The sequence below is a fragment of the Euprymna scolopes genome, chromosome 7 (genome assembly GCF_053919585.1).
Source record: "Euprymna scolopes isolate OS-2025 chromosome 7, ASM5391958v1, whole genome shotgun sequence".
In the NCBI taxonomy this organism is placed as follows: Eukaryota; Metazoa; Mollusca; class Cephalopoda; order Sepiida; family Sepiolidae; genus Euprymna; species Euprymna scolopes.
In genome coordinates, this window is record NC_136488.1 from 83,973,732 (window position 1) to 83,994,220 (window position 20,489).

The window sequence follows — 20,489 nt, forward strand, 5'->3', positions numbered from 1 at the left end:
AAAAAAAAAACATTATCGTTCTTATGAAATGCTATTATAGAATTACTTTGTTCTTTTGAATTGTGATTATTTTTTAGTAAAACATCAAAATATTATTCATAAAAAAAAATATTAAACAAATATAGTTTCTGAATTTCATTGGCTAATAATCTGCTGTATGAACAAAGAAACAAATATACTACTCACTTTGAGTTGATCACTAAGTTTGTTGTCAACGTCGAGGCGGATCAAAGTGGGATTGCAGAGGCCTGCCTTAGCAAAGTCTACCAGAAGACGTGGTAGGGTAGCAGAAAAAAGCAATGTTTGGCGATTCTCTGGGAGACGGTTTAGAATTTCCTGTAGTTGTTCTTGGAATCCCATTTCAAACAATCTAAAAATTTGGAAAAGTAAATTCATACATTAATTTCAATCAACCAAAAACATGCTTCCTTGATAAATTTTGATATATTTTAGAATTTGAAAGAATCAATTAAAAATTAAAAAAAATTTTTTTTTTTAATTTCTCAAACAAATGAGTTCCTGCTTTGAAAGTGGCCTGCACTAATCTGAAGACCCCAATGAAAATGTAGGTCAACACATAATATCTGAAAACTAATTATTTTCATTGAAATATGTTTATTTACAAAAACTAAGTATAATAAATTAAAATATTTATTTACATAAATAATTAATATTGAAAGTAATTTTTTTATATATAAATATAGTAAAGTAAGTGAAAAAGAAAATGAATGTTTACTTAACATTGTCAAAAAATATTAATGTTTCACACATAATAAATAAAATAAAATAAACATAATGGAAAGAAAATATGCATTTATCCCAAAATAATAAAACTTCATAATAAACATGAATCCAGTAAATAATATCGCTGAAAAAAAAAAATTATTTGTCTTCAGTATAGGCTACACTGTTTAGTTATGGACCACTAGCAGGAAGTCATTTGTTTGTGTAAATATGCACTTGTACTAAAAAATCTCCCAAACAATTACCTGTCTGCTTCATCAAAGACGACATACTCAAGAGACGACAGTTTCAATTCCATTTCCATAACAACGTGGAGGAATCGACCAGGTGTGGCAATAATTCTAAAAAAGTAAAGAAAATCTTACAATAAAAAATTTAATTATTAAACCTTTATGATAGAAAACTAAATTTGAATTCGCCAGAGTCAGCTTGTTAACTGATTACATTAATGATGACAGTAATTTTAAAAGATGCAAGAAGTAATGTACTTGTTACTTGTCTTCCCTAGATGTTCCTAATATGGGAAGGATCCAGCTCCTAAAAAGGGCAATCTGGATTCGGACAAAAATTAAAAATCACTTTAGTCTAGAAGGATTCCTCTTTCACTGAAAGGACAGAACAAATGAAGTATAGTATCAGATGGTTGGTTGGTTGTTTTTGTTTTACGGCATATCAACCCTTTTCAGGTTATTTAATGCCGAATCCAAAGATTTTGAAGAAAAATTTTTAATAGAATATTTGTTGTTTTCAAGTCGGTTTCTATTTAACCCATAGTTGGGACCCTAACAGGTACTACCACTCCGGGTCAGAATGGACCTGGGAGCAATGGCAATTAAAGGGTGGCTCCACATTCCCCAAAGCCCGCAAGCTTGGGCCTCACCACTGGATATAGTTTAAGGTCATATCCAGGACTGTAGTATCAGAACAAATACTACACTTTCACCTTAGCAAAAAGGCGAAGTGTCAGCTTTTTTCTTTTTCTTCTTGTGTTTAACTGTTTCCCTTGGATTTAAGTTTCTTCCAAATAAAAAATATATTCGAACTATTCTTGTTCCAGTCATAAACACTGACTTGAAAAAGAAAGCGATGAAAAAAAAAAAAAAAATAAATAAATAAAATAAACAAGATGTTAATTTTTTGTTTTTCATCTCCCAACATTTTATACGAATAGAATGGAAATCACTCTAGACAAAGCATGAAACCACTTCATGTAAGGAGTTTAAAACAAAAATTAAAAAAAAAAACCCTTCAAGGTCAAAATCTAGGCAATGATAAATGTTACACAGATAGAGTCCGACCCAGAAAACAGCAATTCTTATCAGAAACATTGCTCATGGAATGTAAGCGACTAAAGAACAAAATAAGAAAAACAAAGATTACGAGGCTGCAGAAAGTAAATCCAAGGTCTTCTTTCTACTCTCCAAAATAATAACTGTCATTTAAAAATCGTAAGAACTTATTCATGTAAAGAATAGCAGATGAAATGTTAAACAATGGCCATCCTTGTTATTCTATGATGTTAAAAGTATCAAAATATTTGAAGGATACTCAATAAACATAAGTCATATAAAAATAATTATGTCATATGTAAGTGCATAAGAAGGCTGTAGTAATGTAGAAAACCGGGTATTGAAGTGATATAACATATGAACAAAAAGAAAGAAATGAACAAAGGTCTTGTTGATTGTATAAATCTTTGTATATCTATTTTTCCAAATCAATTACATATAAAAATCAGTAAATATGGACTGACTGTTTGCTATAACTGGGATGGTAAATATCTTTGATAATTTTGAGAATAATGTTTCTTTTTCAAAAAGAAACCAAATCAAAACAATGCCATGAAAGAAAATTGAAAAAAAGTAAAATACTGTAAGAATTGGAAAGGAAGTGGTATTAGGTCAGCTGTCAAGTAGAAAAATATATGTCATAATTTGTGGCATGACTTCTTTTTGTTACATTTTAACCCATGACAAAACAAAAATATCATATTCCTAAAATTACATAAATTGATAAAGTAGTTTTATTTTTATAAAGAAAATCATTTTTAAGCGATTAATGGGAATTTGTAGGCATTACAACGTAAATCTCGTTAGTTTTAATTATTGAGTTCTCTCTCTTTGTTCATTTTTCTTAGATTGTTTTTCAAAATGGCGGACAAGATGACTGTTCTCTATTACTTGTAAAATTTGATGTTCTTGTTAAAATAAAAATACTTGATCAATTTACATGATTTTTGGAATATATTTTTGTTTCATTATGGCTATGTATATAATACAGATATTTCTTTTTTTTTTTTTTTTTTTTTTTTTTTTTAAATTCTAGAAAAAATCCAAAATTGTTAATAATTTATGCTTACACATCAGGAGACGAATGAAGAGCTGAAAACTGATCTTCCATTCTAAAAAAGAAAAAAAAAAAGGAAAATATGACAGAACAAAATTCAAAGCAGTTATAAGTCGGTGAAAAAGATGCAAAAATCTTTATTGAAACGAGAACAGAATTCTGTTTGAAATAATACAAAATCTATTGTTTGATAAATTTCACAATCTGATTGGCCAGATGATATGTGATGTATAAAAGTCTTCAAATCTCTATATTAAAAACTAGAAGACCTGTCCTAGGATGAATCAATTTAAAATCTAGAAACATACCTGTCACCTCCAAGGATCACAGCAGCTCTTAGTCCAGTAAATTTACCCAACTGGAAAAAAGAAAGAGAAGAAAGATAGAGAAAAAAACAAAAAGACAAATACATAAAAGCTTGTGGGGGGTGGGGTGGGGGTCTTTATTTGTAGATGGCTGTCGATTGTGGGACCGATTATTGTGAAGGCTGCGTGTTCGATTACTAAAAGAGTTGCAGGTCGTACAGCATAATGAAATCAATCAACAATAAGGGTATGTTTTAAGAGTACAATTAAGAAGAATTTAAATGAAGCATGCCAAAGCAGGATTACATATTTACATATGTACAAGGAATATTTATTTACACAGAAAGGTTACGAACATTACAGAATGTTTATGTGCATATGAACTAGCATGCATGTAGATAAATGTTTGCTGCATGTATGTGTGCGTGAATGTATACAAGAGTTCGTTGAAATATACGTTAGTGTTCATTGTGTGTGTAAGAGCTCATTAAAATTATATGACAATAATCTTCATTGTAAGCACCACATGCTAAAAGTTAAGGATTAAAAGAGGAGTAAATTATGGAATCGGTAAACAGAGCTGGAGGAAGGATAAGGAGCTTAATGATTACTGACACTTGATGGAATTGGGAAACAAATCTGGGAGAAAATAAGGGGCCTAATGATTACAGACACTTAATAGAATTGGTAAGAAGAGCTGAAGAAAGGATAAAGGCCTTAATGATTATGGACACTTGATGAATTCGGTAAACGAGTTGAAACTCAGTCAGATCTATTATATGTCCTCAATTCTTGTTTAAAATATGAAGTCACCGGATTAATAAATGTGTATTCATTTTCTTATGCTTAATAATTCTAATATTTGTGTTTAAGACTCGTATGATTGTTATTATGAGTTGGATACATCACAAAAGAATTGTTAATACGTACCTCTTTTGTAAAACGTAGGGTCTGCATAGCCAATTCCCGAGTAGGGGACATAATCAAGGCTCTTGCACCAACCTTGACAGAGTGTGTCCGGAGACGTTCAAACATCGGGATTAAAAATGCAGCTGTTTTTCCACTTCCTGTTCGAGCCATAGCAACAACATCTTGACCATTGATTAACAAAGGAATAGTCTATAAGAAAAAAAAACAAAAAAAAAACAATGAAAAATATAAGAACTTGTTACTAAAAATATAAAGGAGAAAACTTGATAAAGATGGACACTCAGACTCTTGAGTTGATTAAAACAAAGCTGATTTGTTATCTCAGAAATAATGAATCAACAAAGGAGTGAAAAATAAAACTAAAAAAAAACAGTAAAAATTGTCAATTAACAAAACTGTTGGGAAAAAAACATTTTTTTAAAAATTATTTTGGTTTTTATCTCATTTGAGATTATATATTAAATTTGCCAAAAAGTTTGTTCATTTTTTTTATGTTGACTTTCCGGCCTACTAAAGACCATTTTATAACCTTATTCTTCAAGTCATGTATGTTGAAAACAGTATTTAATAAGCCATCTAGCAGAGGAGTTCTTATATTTTTGCTTGTTTTTCAAATCTTGAAATGAAGATCAAGCAGAGCACTACGGACATTTAATGCTTTTTTACTGCTATTACAGAACAAGTGTGCCAGAAATTGTTTTCCAAAAAAAGGACATTTTTCTGTGAGATATGCTCCCTGCTCTGGCCGGCCAAACATGATCAACCATGAATAATTGAAAGCCGTAGTTGAACAAGATTACTGTTTGACAATGAGACAAATCACAAATATTTTCAAATTGGGGGTGGAAATAATGAATTGCACAGACTCAGTTATGCTTCTAAACTTGGTATTTAGGTTTTTACTTTCTATAAAAAACTAACAAACTTTTTGACCAACCCAATATATATATATAGTCTAAAGAAGCTTTCAATAAAAAAAAATGCAAAAATAAAAATAAAGAATGCAGTTTAAATTCCCGGAAAGGAAAAAATGAATATTAACTTTAATCTATCACAGACTAATAGATGAATATATATTTAAAAATTATATTTTGAAACAGAAACGTTCATGCTTCATTCCCTCTAAGAAGTAATCAGGCCAAAGATGATCGACAGTGACCAAGTGAAAGCCATAGTTGACCAAGATTACTGCTTGACAACCAGAAAAATTGCAAACAGGCTCAAGATTTTCAAATCGAGTGTGAAAAATAAACGGTATAAGCTCAATCACATTCTAAACTTTATGTTCGAATTCCTCCTTCATAAAAAAAAAAAAGTCAAACATTTTGGCCAACCCAATACATTAAATATAAGTTATGCAACTCATCAAACATATAGCACAAAATTTCAAAATGGTTGAACTTTATCCAGACCAAAACTTTGACTGTGGCTAGTGAAGGGAGAAATCCAATATGAATCCTGCAGCATGGGATAAATGTAAAACATACACACACATGTACAGTCAGATCTATTGTATTTCTAAAATAAAAATTTACCTTTCTTTGAATTGGAGTTGGAATCTTGTAACCTTTTTTGATAATCCCTCTGAAGACATTTTTTGAAAGTCCTGAAAAATAAAAAAAAATAATCTGTAGTAAAATCATAAACAACAACTTTTTGCTTGTAGAAATATTAACTGAATACATTTGCTCAAATAAATTTGACATCATATTGTAAACAGGATCTATTCCAGACAAAAGGTGAAGGCAGCATAGATGTAATTTTGTGAGCTGTTGCCTTTGATAACATCACAAGCTGCCTCCTCTTACATCTAGAGTAAGTTGTATAACATGTTATATGGCAGTGAATGCTGGGTTCTCATCTGACTGCAGTGCAATGACAGATCCATGACTGACCCAAGCCAACACATAAGGAAAGATGATTCGCTGAAAGCACTGCAGTTACCCAGTACAGAGGTTGTTTTAAGAATGAATTGGTTATTCTGGTACAGTCATATCGAGCATTAATCCTCCTAAATAAACCATTGCAAAAGCATGGATGTCTGGAATTGCAGGAAAGTTGGTTAGTCGAGGAAAACTTGGAAGCGAGTGATGAGACAAGATTGTACAAAGTTAAGTTTGGAAATAGTTGACTCACTAAATTATAAAAACTAAAGAGTGAGCTTTCGAGGTAAAACTGCAGTTTAGCGGCCTGAAAATAATGCAATGAATTAGTGTGCAGGTGATAAATATTGTTTTATCGTTTTTTTGTTTTTTTTTTATTAAATATTAGTAAACAAGGAACCATCTCAAATTAAAATCTACATCACACTTGTAATCTTAAAAAAATGCTTGAAATGTGTACATGGAGAAATAATCAGCAGAAAAAACAATAGAATTGCCATACAAATGGAAATTAGTGATTATTTCAGCATATATACACATATCAAGTGTGATACTAAATACATTAATATTTATTGCCTGTAAACAATTTATCATCGCATTATGTTCAGGTTACTAAACTGCAGTTTTACTGCTTGCAAAATATTAAAAAAACGTTTGATCCTTAGAAAAATGAAAAGTGACATTATAATTAAATATTTTCAAATTGGGCGTTGAAAAAATGAATTGCATAAACTCAGTTATGCTTTTAAACTTTTTACTTTCTACAAAAAACTAACAAACTTTTTAACCAACCCTATATATATATGTGTGTGTGTGTGTGGAGGTGAGGTCTATGTCAGGAAATACTCTAAGATTCATGAGGATTAAGTCCATAAAAATTAGACGGAAATGACATCAGACATAAATCTAACAGCCCCCAATCTAACAGAATAGCAGTTCACGCACCCATGAAAGACAAAGTATGATTTTGATTAAAGCATGATTAATTGTAGATTACTTTTTGTGAGTGAATAGTGCTATCTCTATGATAAGCTTAGACGATTCGGAGTGTTTGGATTCTTCAGACTATACTCATCTTGAATGCTGTCCCCACAATATTTCGGTCGATGTAACCTCTGGCCTTTTTCAGATGTATCGTGTTAAACTTGGCAATCTGCATGAAACCTTTTAATCCACGGAGGTAGCATGTTCTCTTGTTCCATAAGACGTGATTGGGTAGAAGTCCTAATTATTCGTATTATTTGGATTCATCGCAGTACTGTTCCTATCTTTAGTGTAATTTTCACAACATTTCGATCGATGTAACTGTAATACTCACCAGAGTAGCAAGCGTCCGCATATTTGTGCATTGTGTGGATGTGCATGCGAGTGGTGGCATGACGGAGGAGGGGTTAACTTGCCGCAGGGAAGTGTTGGGTGGGAAAAGAGAAAAAAAGATGGCGCCTGGTGTTTTATAAACTGTGGTCTCGTGAGATCACGAGAAAACAGAGGGCACACATGCAAATGAGACAGGATGAGAAACTGCATAAAAAGCAAGCTTGAGTGAGAGGAAGAGACAGTGTTGTTTACAGTCACAAGGTTATTGTGTTACTATTGCGAGCGTTGGTGATGATTGAAGTTGAATTCGATACAGTAACCTCCGACCTTCTTCAGGTGTATCTTGTCGAACTTGGGAATGTTTCTGTTGAACTCAGGAATCTGGATGGAATTTCGAGCGGCACCCTTTATTTATTTCACGAGGGTAGCATGCTCTTATTCCGTCAGCCATGACTAGATAGTGGTATTTCTCGGTTGCCCACACTGACGATTGAACCTTCAACTTTCAGGAAAATATCACTTTTTACAATTGATTTTCCCAAGTACTCTAACCACTACACCACGGGTCCTTGCAGACAATTCTGGTACAAATTTCAGGGGCCTTTTTACTTGGAAAAATCAATTGTAAAAAGTGATATTCTCCTGAAGGTTGAAGGTTCAATCCTTGGTGTGGGTGACCAAAAAATACAATTGCAAATTATGTAGGACCTCTATCCGGTTACAGCTGACAGAACAAGAGCATGCTACCCCAGTGAAGTACATAAAGGGTTCTGCTCAAAATTCTGTCCAAATCCTGAGTTTGACAGAAACATTTCTGAATTCGATAGGATACACCTGAAGAAGGTCGGAGGTTACATCGACTGAAACGTGAAAATCACACTCAAGATGAGAACCATAGTCTGATGAATCCAAATAATACGAATAACCAATCTTCATTTAAAATATTCAGAAACGTCAAGTCCTAAGTAATTTGCAATTGTATTTTGAATGTTGTCTCTACTGAAGATTGAACATTCAATCTTTGGAAGTGTAACTTTTACAACTGAATTCCACCATGATTCATGGCGCAGTGGATAGAGCACTTGGTAAGAATAAATGGGAGTGGGCGAACAATATGATAAGTGCAACCAACACATCTCTTAGTCGAGTGAATATTTTTATATATCTCTCTCTTATATTTCTATAACTAATTAAGGTTTCTTTATGTGAATAAATCCTCCGTCAGAATGAAATCATATAATTTTTCTTTTTATGGAATTCACTGCAGATAAGGTATGAAGCCAGTTGTAAGGAGCAAAAAAAACAAAAAAGCACTTTATCAAAAACTATAAGTGTTAGATGGATAGATTCTGACCCAGAAAACAGCAATTCTTCCCACTTTGTCAGAAACATCACTCATGAAATGCGAGGACTAAAAGACAAAATAAGCGAAGTGAGAGTTATTATAAGGTTGCCACAAGTAAACCCAAGGTTAACTTTCTAAAGAGGGTGAAGATATCATGCTAAAAAATAGCTTACATTTTTTAATTAAGAATTTTTTTAATAAATTTCCTAAGTTTACAAAACAAAACGATTTATAAAAACAAAAAACATGTTTTGTTAATAATTTAACTGGAAATAAAGAAACTGGGGAAAACCCAACATGCGTCTGTTTGGTATTTGCTGATTCTAGGGTGCCTCAAGTCAAATTGATCCATGTATTATTTATCAGGGAAGACAATGGAAATGTTCCCAAATCTGTAAGTGCACCTATAAGGGATCTATGAGGGCATAACCTCCTTTAAATTTCAAATTTATATTCGTATGATATTTAAATCATGTGTATAAAATTTTCTGAGAAAGACAATGGAAGTGGTCTTGAATCTCTAAGTACCCTTTTAATCTAAGTGGATTATAGGGACTTAATTTCCTTAAAACTTCATATATGTCAATCAGATTTTAATGAAATTTAAAACATATGTATATAAGGCACTAATAGAAAGTTTTCCAACATTTCGGCTTCTTCGGAATATATTAAGGTAGTGGGGCAAAATAGCAAGATGGCGGACAGTAAAAGCAAAGACAGCAATATGGTGTTATGAGCATAGTGAAAAGTACATGGTAATGATCCTTATTCAATCCCAAGCAACGTCGGGTCTCCCGGCTCGTATTATTATAAATCTCTACTTATATCAAGTTAGGTAAGTGTTTATATATTTCTATGTATAGGATTCATTCCTAAATGGATTAGCTAATCATTATAAATTTTGGAACATAGCTGATATGTATAAAGGGTTGTAATGTGGGCTATATTTAGTTTTAGTTTTATTCAAAGGGGGTAAAAAAAAAAAGATGTAATGCCTTTGTAAAAATTCAGATGCTTCCAATTTTTGTGAAATTTAAACAGGTTTTAGACATTAATAAATATTTCCTAAATTTTAGTTTCATTTTAATATTTTTTTAAAGGAGGCATGATATACAAGTTCTGATTTAAAAATTCAAATATTTCAGATTTATCTTTAATAGTCATTAAGCAAGATTCTATCAAGTTCAATTTCCTCTTAAGACTCCTTACATTTTAGACATTTTCTAGAATCCAAATCATGTAATTGATTTCAGTCAAAATTAGAATAAGAATTCTAAATATAAGGTTTAGTATTATTATATGTTGATTTTAATTTTTGTAAGGGGGGTAAAAATGTGGTGCAAAACTGTTCAGGGAACTTTATTGATTCTGAGACAGGTATTCTTTACTTACCCATCGATTGGAATCCACCAGATTTTTTCTTCTTTCTATTTTGTTCCAAAACCATTTGTCGTGCTTCAGCACTCTCTTCCTCAGCAGTGATTTCTTCACCATCGTACATATCTTCAATGTCAATCAGTGCTTTCTAATAATACGAAAATATTTTTTTTTACAATATCATTAAAATAATATGAAAAAACTGAAACAGATAATTGCTATATTATAGAATTGATGAATTTATGGAATGGATAGTTATCGTCAGCTAATGTACTTCCTAATTTCTGGCATAATGCTGACAAGGCAAATCAGTTCCTTCACTTTTTCTCTTATGCCTATATCTCCCTTGTGCATATACTCTATTTTTTTATTACATTTTTCTGAGTGTTCTTTTTTTATTAAATAAATATTGAAAAGTGTTTTTTTGTCTTATTTTAATTAAAAATTATTGAAATTAGTTTTTTTTCTTCAAGAATTATTGCAAACACTTTTTAAAATCTTTCAAAACTATTTTGGGAATAATATATATTTTTTATTATGTTTGAAATTTTATTATTTTGATTTCAATAATTTCATTTGTTATTTTGATTTCAATAATTTTATTTTTATACTTTCATAAATATTTATTATATAAATTCAAACAAAAAAACTTTTATTTTTAAAATAAAAAGAAAACTTATTTTTATAATTTCATAAATATATATATCTTATAAATTTTCAACTAAAATAGAAACTTATTTTTATTAATTTTGTTATTAAAAGTGCAAATAAAGACTAATTGTGTCTTTTTTTATCTGTATAATTTTTTAAAAATTTTTTATCGTATACTTTTCAATAATCCCCTTTTTCTTATATTTTATTTCAATAAATCACTTCACAATAGAAATATTGAAGAACAATTAAAGTGAAGGAACTGATTTGCCTTGTCACCGCTTCCGGTAGCGCTACATCAGAAGCTAGGAAGTACGTTAGCTGACTATAACCGAATGGATATTACAAAACAAACTGAAAAATCTCGATGCATTTCTTCAAAAACAAACAAGTAGTTTGGATTTAAAAATTTTTACATATTACCTGACACAATTAAGAATATTACAATCTTGCCTGCCACTGTATTAGACTGACAACAAACATTATTTTCATCTCTGGGTGCTTCGTAAACCTTGTTTTTTTAAGCTTTGTGTACAAAATATCATACCATATTGAAGCAGCACTTTCCCTAAGCGGGTTGAATTGGTTTTCTCTGAAGGAGAAAGCTTAATGGGTGTATGGGATTCACAAGCAATCCCCAGTCGCATGTACAAAATAGTCAAAATAAGGAGCATTTTGTGCTTCCATAGCCTCATACAGCTTACGTGACTGTAAATTTCTGGATACCTATTCCTAAAATGCAACAGGATTTCAGTACTAATGAAGTCAGTCAAAGCACCGACAAAGAATCTTGAGCCAATCTTTATTTATTACTAGCGGGGGGTACCCGGTGTTGCCCGGGTGCTTATAGGTGTGTGCATTTGGGGGGGGGGGAAAGGGAAGAACAAAAAGGAAACTTAACCCTGTTTAAATATATATATATATATATATATATATATATATATAAAAAAAAAAACGATAAAAAACAGCGATTTTAAAAATGGAAAAAAAAAATGAGGGGCTTGGTGACAGGTTGGCTCGAACCCGGAGCCTTGAGACCCATAGGCTAAGCCTGAACAACTGCGCTACAGTGACAGTCAATGTAAGAGCGATTAAAAAGTGAATGTCAAGCAACACGTTATTCCCCAGTTTTTAATGAGGTCAAATCGTTTTACTGCGGGATAGTTGACGGTGATGTTTACATCTGGTTCGAATCCAGTTTCGCTGTTTTTATACTGAAAAGTGAAAGCAACATGCGGCGATCTGAATATGCGGAATATTTATCTTTTGAAAGTCAGGCAAATTAAATAGACAGGCGACCTCTGTTGTTAACTCGTAGATATTATCATTTAGGCGTGATATAAAAAGTTTTAAGAAAAAGTGAGTCGACCGATCGCTTCTTGGAAAAAAGCCTTTCTCGGACATACACAAAAAGCGAACATACATACACACATTTTCACTTTTATATATATAGATTTATAATTAATCGTTCCCATGGTGTTAAATTTTAATACTAGGTCTGCTTAGTAAGTGGTCGTCGTCCAGCATATGAGCTACTTCTTTGGGTCCTCTTCTCTGTCTATAACTTTTACTGTCCCATAAGGGTAAATGATTTCTCATATGTGGTCAACCATACCAGCCATTTCAATATCTTCATGTTACAGTTTTTCAATGTTCTTCTAACCTTATTTTTAGTGGTCGACATGTTTCACCTTTGTATATTTTTCCACATTTACATGGAATCAGTTCTTAATCATATTTTCCATAGGAAGCGTGACTTACCCAAGATGCTTTTGGAGAATTGAATTGCTCCTAAATATTGCCTGATGGCATATGAATTACATATTCATTGAATTTTTTTCCAACAAGCCCTTCATGTATGGTATACAAACTGTGGTGAATTTTTGGGTGGTGTCCTTTGGTGTTTCGTCCAGATTTCTTCTTCCATGCTCTCTGGATATTTGTTTCAGTGAAAGTTTCCTGTTAAACTGTCCACCTCCTCTTGATATGCATTGCTGCTAATACATATTGCCTTTGCTCGGTGTTGTAGGCAACAGACAATTCCTTTCTTCATATTAGTCAAAATTGGCCTTTGATATACAGATGACATAAACCTTCGACTGGTGCAAGTTATCAGCACATCTAGGGATGATAATTCGTAATGTTCCTTTTCCACTGTGAACTGAATAGACAGACAGATATAGTTCATATGGTCTAGTAATGTTTGAATATCTTCCTGGTGAGGCCAGTAGTATGAATATATCATCCACATATAGTAGCCACATTGTTGGCTTAAGTAGTGTTGATCCTAATGCTATTTCCTCCAAGTATTCCATGAATACATTGACCAGTACTGGAGGCAATGGTGATTCAATTGCTAGATCTCCTTCCTGTCGACATATATATATATATATATCAAATCCCATCAAAAAGTATATAGTTTCTATACAGAAAATCAACATCTCCATTATATTGTCAATTGAGATGCAATTGCATTCCTTCAGTGAAGTATCTGAAGTCAGCTTATCCTGTGTCGCAGTCAGAGTCTAGTCAGTGAGTACTTTCGTGAACAGACTCACGACATCTAGACTCACTATCTAGTTTGAATGAAAGTGAGCATTGTTGATTTTTTTTTTTTTTTCAACAAAGTGAGCTCAATTTTATGACATACAGTGAAGATTTGCTTATAATTGGGGCGATGATAACTGGCTCAATGGATGGCATCTCGGATGCTGACAATGGGCCTTAATAGAATATTGTCTTTATGAATCTTAGGTGTGGTAGCTTACTGTAATCTGAACTAGCTATTTGGGCACTTCTGCATGCCAGTAACATGAGGCGAATGTGTGTATTTTAATTTCAAGAACTGTCACTTGTCAGCCAAAGAACATGGGTCGACAACTCTTTCTTTTCTAAAAGTGTGTGCAAACTAAAATTATATTTTTGATACATTTTTATACAATCTTTCTGTACAAAAAACAAATTATTCTTAAAACTCTGTTTCATGTTGTTAAATTATATTTTGCTACATTTTTATGCAACTTTACCGTGTAAAAAAAAACAAAAAAAATTCTAAAAACAATCTATAAATGTTTCATGTTTTTTTAAAATTATATTTTGCTATACAACCTTACCGTAAAAAAAAAAAAAAAAAATCTAAAAACAATCTATAAATGTTTCATGTTTTTTTTTAATTATATTTTGCCATACAACCTTACCATAAAAAAAAAAAATTCTAAAAACAATCTATAAATGTTTCATGTTTTTTTAAAATTATATTTTGCTATACAACCTTACCGTAAAAAAAAAAAAAAAAAATCTAAAAACAATCTATAAATGTTTCATGTTTTTATCATATTTATTATTTTATTTTCAATGATGAATCACTCATTGAAAAGAAATTATATTAAAATTATATTTTGATACATTTTTTCATATTTTTGTGTTATTTATTTTGTTATATATTTTTGGTGCTATTGTAAACACTTGTTTACATTTGAAGTTCACATGTGGTCGCTAGACATTGTTTCTGTTTCGAAGAACAGGGGTCGATAACTCGTCTCTGTTGCTAACATGTCACTGTCCTGCAGAAGTCCCGCTGTTTACATTTTGCAGGTAATATTAGGTCCTTGTTCTTACCTAAAGATCTGTGACAGGTTCCTTTCTGTCTTGAAAGTTGGATTCTTTTTTAGTTTATCTCTATATATAATAAAACAAAGTCCATTATTCCCGTCTAGGAACAAAAATTATAGCTTTGCAAATGCAGACATCTATAATATAAATCTCACCTGTCTGTTTAAATGTATGTATGTATGTATGTATGTATCTATGTATGCCTAAAACTTTCTACAGAGGCGACGGATTTTCATGAGATCGGTATCATTTTGAAGCTCGACGTCTCTGATGACAAATATCGAAAAATTGGTCAAAAACATTAATTCCTTCACCCAAGGAGGGTGAAATTTTTTGTGAGCCATTTTTGCAAGTCATTGTATCCATAGGATTCACTTTGCCTAATTTTAATGTTCTGATCTTCCGGTCACATCATGGAGTAGGGATAAGACGTCAAGTTTTCTTTCACTTCTTTTCCGCCTTCGCATCACGTGTTCGAGGCTGCCTGCCTACTACCACTTGTTTATTTTGCTCAACACACACCTCCAAACACCTGGGCACCCAGGGTAGTCAACTATTAATTCAATATGGTCAGACTACTAGCTAATAGCTGATGTAGATTTTGCGCATATATTACTAGTTGCTTTTATTTGTTATAAATTCTAATAATAATTCCTAGGAATCATATTCCAAAACAAGTCATATTTAATGCTGGTAGCATGATATTTACTCACTAATTATTTTCTCCTCCCTCTCTCTGCAACGTAAGGATCAGGAACTTTTCTAGATTTGTCACTTTTTTTTTTTTTTTTTTTTATACACGAGTACTGTATGGGTCTTACTTTTTATTCTGATCAATTTAACATTATTTCTTTCGTTTACAATGCTGGAAATAAAGATCCCTCCCTTCACAAGTTCTTATCAATTTCATTAACTATTCACATACATTTATTAGACTAAGGAAATATTAGAATAAAGAGATTTTGAATGGTTAACAGTACCTTTCACAAACTAAACAAAATGGTGTTATCCACAACAATTGGAGAATTTGAACCTAATAAGATTAGCATTACAAGTTGATTTTTTTCTTTTTAGATAATTGCTATTTTATTAACTTACATGAAAAGAGCTATATAAAAGATGCTTAAAACCGTTTGAATTATGCAAATACCATCAGTAGTTCAAAAGTTATGAGAATTTTAAGTGCCAAAATTTAGGCTTTTCTGTGGACATTTTTCTTTAGAAAAAGTGGGTTAAATTACGGACCTTAACATTTCAAGAAATTCGGTAATTTCGCCACCATTTATTTATTTTTCAAGCTATTCTCATGAAACCTGGTACTCTCATGTAAAATTGTGTGCCCTTTCTGATTATGCAGTCAAATCTGATGTATCTCTTTACCATAAGCCATGAATTATAAATTCAGATGTACAAATTTCAATTTTTTTAAAACCTGTGCATGGTATCATACAGTGGGTGTCTATTCATGAACAAAACTAAGTATTATAGTGGTATTTAAATATAGCTTTATTGACATAAGGCATTTTCCTGCCTCCTTATCAAAGGAGAGTTTAATCTGGGGTGTAGCCATTGACTGCCTAATGAGCATTCATGGCCAGTATTTACTACTCCCCTCAAAGAAAAAATAGTTGAGTAGATATGAATTAATCTCAGAAATGAATCGAAGAAAATATTTCATATAGATTTTGGATTTCTGTAAAAGATGGAAATTCTCATAGTCGACCAGAATTTATGCATTTTGGGACTAGTCCAATTTTCAATTTTGTAAATCCTCTCTATCTGACCCCTATTTTGTGAGATATAGCCATAAATCGTACTCTACATGAATCCTTGATGGAGCTTTCACAGTACCAGGAATCCTGACAAGCAACAACTATATATTCACCAGTTGATAGTAATTTTTGTCATTTCTATTCTGTTGTTTTACTGAACATTCAACTATGTAAACAAAGAAATAAAACGGTAATTTTTTACCTTGTTTCCACCTTAACATTTAAAATAACTACTTTAATAGGTTTTAGAGTATGCTGAAAAATAACCCTGGGAAACTATGCGCAAACGCACATACCAAGACGGCCACAAGCAATAACATAAGAAATGACATTGCTTAATATCCGGAAAGCTACTTATTTGCGGAAAATTTAAATGCGATATTCGTTTTCAGCACACCCAAAAACCTCACGAGGTAGTCATTTTAAAGAAAAATGTTAAGGTGGAAACAAGGTAAAAATTTATAAAATGCATCACAATGAAATTCTTTATCGAACCACCTAATTATTATTATTTAGACATCCTCAGTTAAAAAAAAAACAAAACAGGTTTTACAGATCCAAAAAAAAAAAATGATCTTGACAATAAGTTAAAAATAAATTCAAGTTTCACGATATATTTTATTTAATTGTTAGGTGAAAGTATGGAATAGTTAACAAAACACCCTTCCTTCCCCATGTTAAGAATGGGTTTCTAAATAATAACATTATCATTTCAGCATGGTAGCATAAGTGCACAATTACCTTTTATTTGTTATATATTTGTGTTTTTTGTTTTTTAAATACTAAAAAAACACAATTCTACCTTAAGTACATGTAAGAAGTTATAAATTATTTACCATGATAACAGAAACGCATGCACTTAGTACATTTTGTTGTTTTTTTAACGCTTTTAGTGCATGTGTACTAAAAGTGTTAAAAACAACAAATTAGTATTGTTTGGAAATCAAATTTGAAAAACTTGAAAATTTTTTAAATTGATAAACTCAGAACAAAAACTGAAACTTTTTTTTCTGCTTTCGTTTTGAAAGCAGAAAAACCAGTTTTCTATTTTTAAGAGAATACGAACTCGTTAATATGCTGACTGTAGGCAGCTCAGTGATGGTCAGCGCATTACTGCATAACAAGCCGTTTTCCCGCTAAATTCTATATTCTATAATTTTTATCAAAGATAACATTTTAAAGAAATTTCCGCACAATTAATAATTATCAAATATTTACATATTATACATGAAAATAATTCTGGAACTATTATCTATATGAAAATGGATGATATATACAGATTTATCGTATCAATTTTGAAATATTCTTTGCCAACTTTGCTCGGTCGTAACTTTGCTTTCTGTGATCGTAAAAATATAAATCAAAGTCCAGTAGAGATGGACTTCTATGTTTATATAGCCTGTAAAATGTCAGCCATATCCAATCAAATTTAACCCCGCGCATGTGTATCCAAACATAACGTATGAAATGTAAACATTGAAAAAACAGTTTCCCTTTTTGCTGTCAAGTTTTTTTTTTTTTTTTTTTTTTTAAACTTGGAGTGTAAAAACATTAAACACATAAAATAAAAATGAATTAACATCATTGGAATGCTTATTCTATTCTTTTTCCAGCAATGTAATTCTATTTAAATTGACCCACAAATAAAAAAGATATGACTTGTTGAAGCACATTAGGTATGTAATATTGCTGATGTCCACGAAAATACAGCATATGCTTGTAATGCTAATAAGATTGACATTTTACTAAATAAATATAAACTTCAATTAAGGTTACTGTACGTTTACAGTTAAACAGAATAGTCTCGTTAAATTTGATGCAAGTAGTCTTTTCTGGGACAGATTAAAAAGGAAGGAGGTGCTTCTACAGAAATTGAACTTAAATAAATCCACCTTTTAAAAGCTGACCCTAAGGAAAAAAACTTTTCAGTGTGGCTTTAGAATATTTTAACTTAACAAAACATTCTTATCATATTTTTAATTCAATTTGTATTTTCACCTAATAATTACATAAAACAATATTGTAGCAGTCATTGCCACTTATCACTTCACAAATGTGTACTTATGCAGAATACGGAATATACTAAAATAACAACAGGTTTTTGTAACTTTTATAAAGTTCCAACCAACATTTTCTTACAAAAACGATACTGGGTAAAATACTGTATTTTGAATATCAAAGCTAAAAAATAGCATGGTCTGTATTCTGCATAAATACAAAACCATATCTATGCCGACGCAGCAAATTAGAATTTTGTAGAAATTAGAATAGGGTGCTCCTTGCTTTGGCCAGGCTTGGAACAAAAGGCAACACTGATTATGACTGTCTTTGAACAACGATTATGGTCACTGAACAACCGTTCTTAAGGCAACCACTGCCTATCAGTGACCATGAGTAAACCACCTTGAAACAGCAGCCAATGCCACATAATGCCTGCCAGTGCCTTGAGGTGACAGGAACCAACTTAAAAGAGCAATGATTGATGAGTGGATGATAGTGTCCACCATTTGATGACAGTACCCAACAATTGAAGACAGACGATTTGCCCGGCAGTACTCAGCTCTGTACAGTGACTGTAACCAACTGAAAATCACCGTCAATCACTATTGTAACCAACAGTGCTCACCACTAAATCACAGTACCATACAATAGATAACAGTGCATGAATATTGAAGATGGGCCATTTCATTTCAGAGCGGTCCAATGGAGTATGACACTAGACATGATCGATAGTGACCAAGAATGACCAAGTGCAAGTAACCACCTAAAAGCGGCGATGATAATCAGTGCTTGCCATTGAAGACAGATAATTTAATTTCAGAGCAGTCGAATGGAGGCCAATCCTAGTCATGGCCAAAAGTGAATGCTAAGAACCTACAATCTTACTGAACTGACAGGCATCCAGTGACAGCTAGTGGATGCCAATGCCCAACAATACCTGACAGTTGAACAGATGATTTCAGTTAAGTCCAATGAAGGCTGACACTGATCATGACTGCCATTTTCAAAAGCAATCAGTACCCACCAGTAATCACCCTAGACCCCTCCCTTCCCCAGTGCTGACAATGACAGCCAGTGGCTTCCGCTAGCTGCCATTGCCTAACAATATCCGCCGATAGAAGCCAGAGGATTTCATTTTGGCCACAGCCACCAATGCCTGCAGGGCTAACAACCATAGTTTGTTTTTGGGGTGAGGGGTAGGGTCTTCAGATATATTCTGGTTTTGTGTCATAATAATAATATAGTAATCTGTAGTAATAAATAGTGATGTATAGTGATAAGATTGAACATCTAAAGCAAAAATAGGTTTAAGACTCCTAAAATTCATACTAGAATTTTCCACTAGTACTTGATTAGGTTGAAGGTTCAAACCTCAGTATGGGCAACATTAAAAATACAATTAATTACTTGGGACTCCTTCCCAGTCATCAATGATGAAATGAGAGCATACACTCATAGATTAAATAAAGAGTTTGGTACTAGTGCACTTATTGATCCATGCTGAAATAATAACATTATTTAGAAGATCACTCTTAACATGGGGAGGGTATTTTGTAGATATTCTGTACTTTAACTTTACAATTTAATAAAAACAGATATCAAAATAGTATGGATCAAAAAGTGCACTAGCACCAAGAGTTCTGTTCGAAATTCTGTGCAGAGTACCAGTACCAGTTCAACAAAATACACCTTACATTGGTTACATTGACATGAACATAACTCAAGATGAGAACAGTAGTCCGAATAAGCCCAATAATATGCATTATCAATCCTCATCTCCAAAATTCAGAAAAGAAAATATTACATTCCCAAAGTTACGTAAATTGATGAAATAGTTATATTTTTAAATAAGAAAAATCAAATTTTATTGCTAAATAAGGAGCACTATTATTATGAACAATCGCAAGGAACAGGGGAGATAACTCTATATAATTCAAACTTGCCAGAGGTTTGTTTTTTAATTAAATAATACAGTAGAATTCCCATTAATCACTTAAAAATTATTTTCTTTATAAAATCAAATGTTAAATTTAAGTTCTGCTTAGCGATGAATGCAGTGGAAAAGTTTGTTTCTGATTAATATTTACTAGTTTTAAAATAAGCAAACGAATTTGGCTTTTTTTTTTTTTTTTTTTTTTCAGAATAACAAAATATTTTTAAACTGGCAGACATTAATCAGAAGAGACTTCTCCAGGAGATTCATAGT

General features: G+C 31.9%; 1 protein-coding gene across 1 annotated transcript in view; it reads right to left on the bottom strand.

Moving 5' to 3' along the window:
* Positions 1 to 20,489, bottom strand: part of LOC145279816 (ATP-dependent RNA helicase DDX54-like) — a 59,743-nt gene that overhangs the window by 37,743 nt on the left and 1,511 nt on the right. Inside the window, exons 2-8 of the mRNA XM_080131185.1 lie at positions 10,263 to 10,395; positions 5,861 to 5,931; positions 4,326 to 4,514; positions 3,399 to 3,448; positions 3,104 to 3,145; positions 990 to 1,085; positions 187 to 370 (exon numbers count right to left, since the gene is read on the bottom strand). Of these exons, the coding sequence (XP_079987311.1) occupies positions 187 to 370; positions 990 to 1,085; positions 3,104 to 3,145; positions 3,399 to 3,448; positions 4,326 to 4,514; positions 5,861 to 5,931; positions 10,263 to 10,395 (765 nt within the window). The remainder of the gene's footprint in view (positions 1 to 186; positions 371 to 989; positions 1,086 to 3,103; positions 3,146 to 3,398; positions 3,449 to 4,325; positions 4,515 to 5,860; positions 5,932 to 10,262; positions 10,396 to 20,489) is intronic.